This window comes from Chenopodium quinoa, unplaced genomic scaffold, assembly GCF_001683475.1.
Source record: "Chenopodium quinoa cultivar QQ74 unplaced genomic scaffold, ASM168347v1, whole genome shotgun sequence".
NCBI classification, from domain to species: Eukaryota; Viridiplantae; Streptophyta; class Magnoliopsida; order Caryophyllales; family Amaranthaceae; genus Chenopodium; species Chenopodium quinoa.
This window is the reverse complement of record NW_018742616.1, coordinates 2,560,815-2,563,172: the sequence shown is the minus strand read 5'-3', so window position 1 is coordinate 2,563,172 and position 2,358 is coordinate 2,560,815. Positions and strand designations below refer to the sequence as shown.

General features: G+C 33.9%; 1 protein-coding gene across 1 annotated transcript; it reads right to left on the bottom strand.

Moving 5' to 3' along the window:
* Positions 1 to 268: 268 nt before the first annotated feature.
* LOC110721621 (dehydrin ERD14-like) lies at positions 269 to 1,891 on the bottom strand. The gene is made up of 2 exons (XM_021900808.1): positions 1,445 to 1,891; positions 269 to 1,037 (listed from the first exon to the last, which is right to left on the bottom strand). Exons 1-2 carry the CDS (start codon positions 1,661 to 1,663, stop codon positions 597 to 599), a joined length of 660 nt encoding a protein of 219 aa, XP_021756500.1. The 5' UTR covers positions 1,664 to 1,891; the 3' UTR covers positions 269 to 596.
* Between the last annotated feature and the right edge of the window lie 467 nt (positions 1,892 to 2,358).

The window sequence follows — 2,358 nt, the reverse complement described above, 5'->3', positions numbered from 1 at the left end:
CTAGACAATTGAGTTGGATGCATAATGGGCCCAATCAAATCAATCAACAAGGGCTAACAATTTTAAAAGTAGGAAAAATAAATTCAATCTTCTAAATCAATTTAAGCATTGAAATTGAAATTTTATCTTTAATGTAATTCTGGTAATATAATGCATAATATGAATAGTCTGATTTAACAGCGTTTGAAAGTTTCAATTTTCTTTTCAGAAAGGAATATGTATAATCATTTTTCATCATGAATTAGTATATAAGAGGTGACTATATATAAAAATGATAAAAACATTTTTATTAACCTTGACAATTTGACATCAATTAACATTCATGGTAAATATTGCATCATGGATTTCTTTACAACACATGTAAACAAAACAAACAAATACTTCCATATATACATAAGCACATAATTGTACTTACACATACATCAAAATGAAAAAACTCTTAACCTCAAAACCCACAATACTCGCAATATTACAAAACATTTTAAAAAATACACAAGCCATACACATTTTATCTTTTCCTTTGTCTTTTTTTAAACATCAAAATAAAAACAAAGTACCTAATTTTATTAAAATTAAGCATAGTCATCATAATTACTTTAGTAACCCTCCTTTTTCTCCTCATGATCCTTCTTCTCCTCAGCACCATTCTTGGAGTGGAAGCCAGGGATTTTGTCCTTGATCTTGTCCAAGAAGCCCTTCTTATCCTTATCACCCTCAACACTCGGCTCGGCCGGAGCAACGACCTCGTGCTCCTCGGCCTTATCCTTATGTTGACCGGGCAGTTTGTCCTTGATTTTGTCAAGGAAACCACCCTTCTTTTCCTCCTCTTGGTGGTGATGTTCAGGTGCAGGGTAAGATGGCTCAGAGTGTACATGATCTTGTACGTGGATCTTCTCGATTGGCACGTTTGTTTCATGATCATGTTCATCTTTGTGTCCTCCTAGTTTTTCCTGCATATTCTCCTTCAAGCTTTGTTTCTTCTCTTTCTTTTCCTTCTTTTTCCTCTTCTTCTCTTCATCATCTCCTTCTTCATCAGACTGCAAATTAAGCAAATAAAATTTATTATTAGACAAAAGTCAAAAACACCGATTGACACTTTGATATTGTCGTAAAGTTCTAGTATAATACAAGCATCATCTGTGTTGTTTTCTTCATCTTATTTTATTAGACTTTATTGGACTTAATCAGCCTCGATTTCACTTTTATATTTTTTTTATACTCGATTGAACCTAACCAGACATGATTAGCCTAAAACTCATCTACTCCAAATTTTTAAAGTTACTCTAATTAAGGTGCACATATCAAAATTGTTAAAACAATAGTAACCATATATCAAGTTAAAAAATTAAACAATATACATGACACAGTAAACATTTAATCGATGTTTAACGTGATCTAATAGGATTGCATATATCAAAACCGTAAAGAGTTAAAAAGAACATACGGAGCTAGAGCTAGAGCTATGAGAGCGATGGAATTTCTCAACAAGTCCACCATGTTTCTTCTCCTCAACGGGTTCGGAGACGTGCACGTTCTCCATACTGGAGGTGACGGTATCGGCCTCGGACGGCTTGTGACCGTCACCATCCTTCTTCTTCATGAAATCAAACATGCCACGATCAGTGGTCTCCACGGGTGCCTCATAGTTCCTCTCATCAGCCATATTTGCTAGCTAGACTAGAAGATAAATTGATCACACCAAATAAATAAATGTAACGCTTATACAATTATATGGTATAAAAACTTTGGTTTATAAAATAATATGATATGAAGTGATCGAATGAAGGGGGTATAAATAGTAGGAAGGGATAGTATTAGTGTAGAAATGAAGTGATACTTCTCGTGGTTTGATGGGTTTGCTTTTTAGTGTGAAGGGGGCGTTACCGGTTTTTATAACGTTATTTTTTGCGCACAACCAAGTTTAATTCTTTTTTACTTTTTGGTTTGTTTATTTATTTATTTATTATTAATTATTTCATTAATAATAGAATTGATTAATAATGTACTACAAAAATATATACAGTACATCTGAATCTTGTAACCGACGTGTTCAGCTGATCCGGCACTAATCTTGGGTTTTAAAATGTTTACGTGCTCTCATATTTCACTGTCGTGAAATAGTAGTCCCCATACTTTCATGCGCTTGCAAATGATCATCAAGTAGACAAGTAGCAACCCTTTAATCTTTCAATATTTTTTTATTTTTTCAATATTTCACTGTCGTGTTCACCGTCTGATGGTATGATTTAAGTGGGACCCAATTCACATGTCGGCCTGAATAAGATATTTTACTACACGATATAACCCGGAATCAGAAAGGTCGGTGTAAGTGGGCCTCAACCAATCAATATTTGACAC

Coding starts and splice junctions, on each gene's coding strand:
- LOC110721621 (XM_021900808.1), bottom strand. CDS start 1,663: ATGGCTGATGAGAGGAACTATGAGGCACCCGTGGAGACCACTGATCGT. Junction 1,038..1,444: donor ATAGCTCTAGCTCTAGCTCC/GTATGTTCTTTT, acceptor CTTAATTTGCAG/TCTGATGAAGAAGGAGATGA.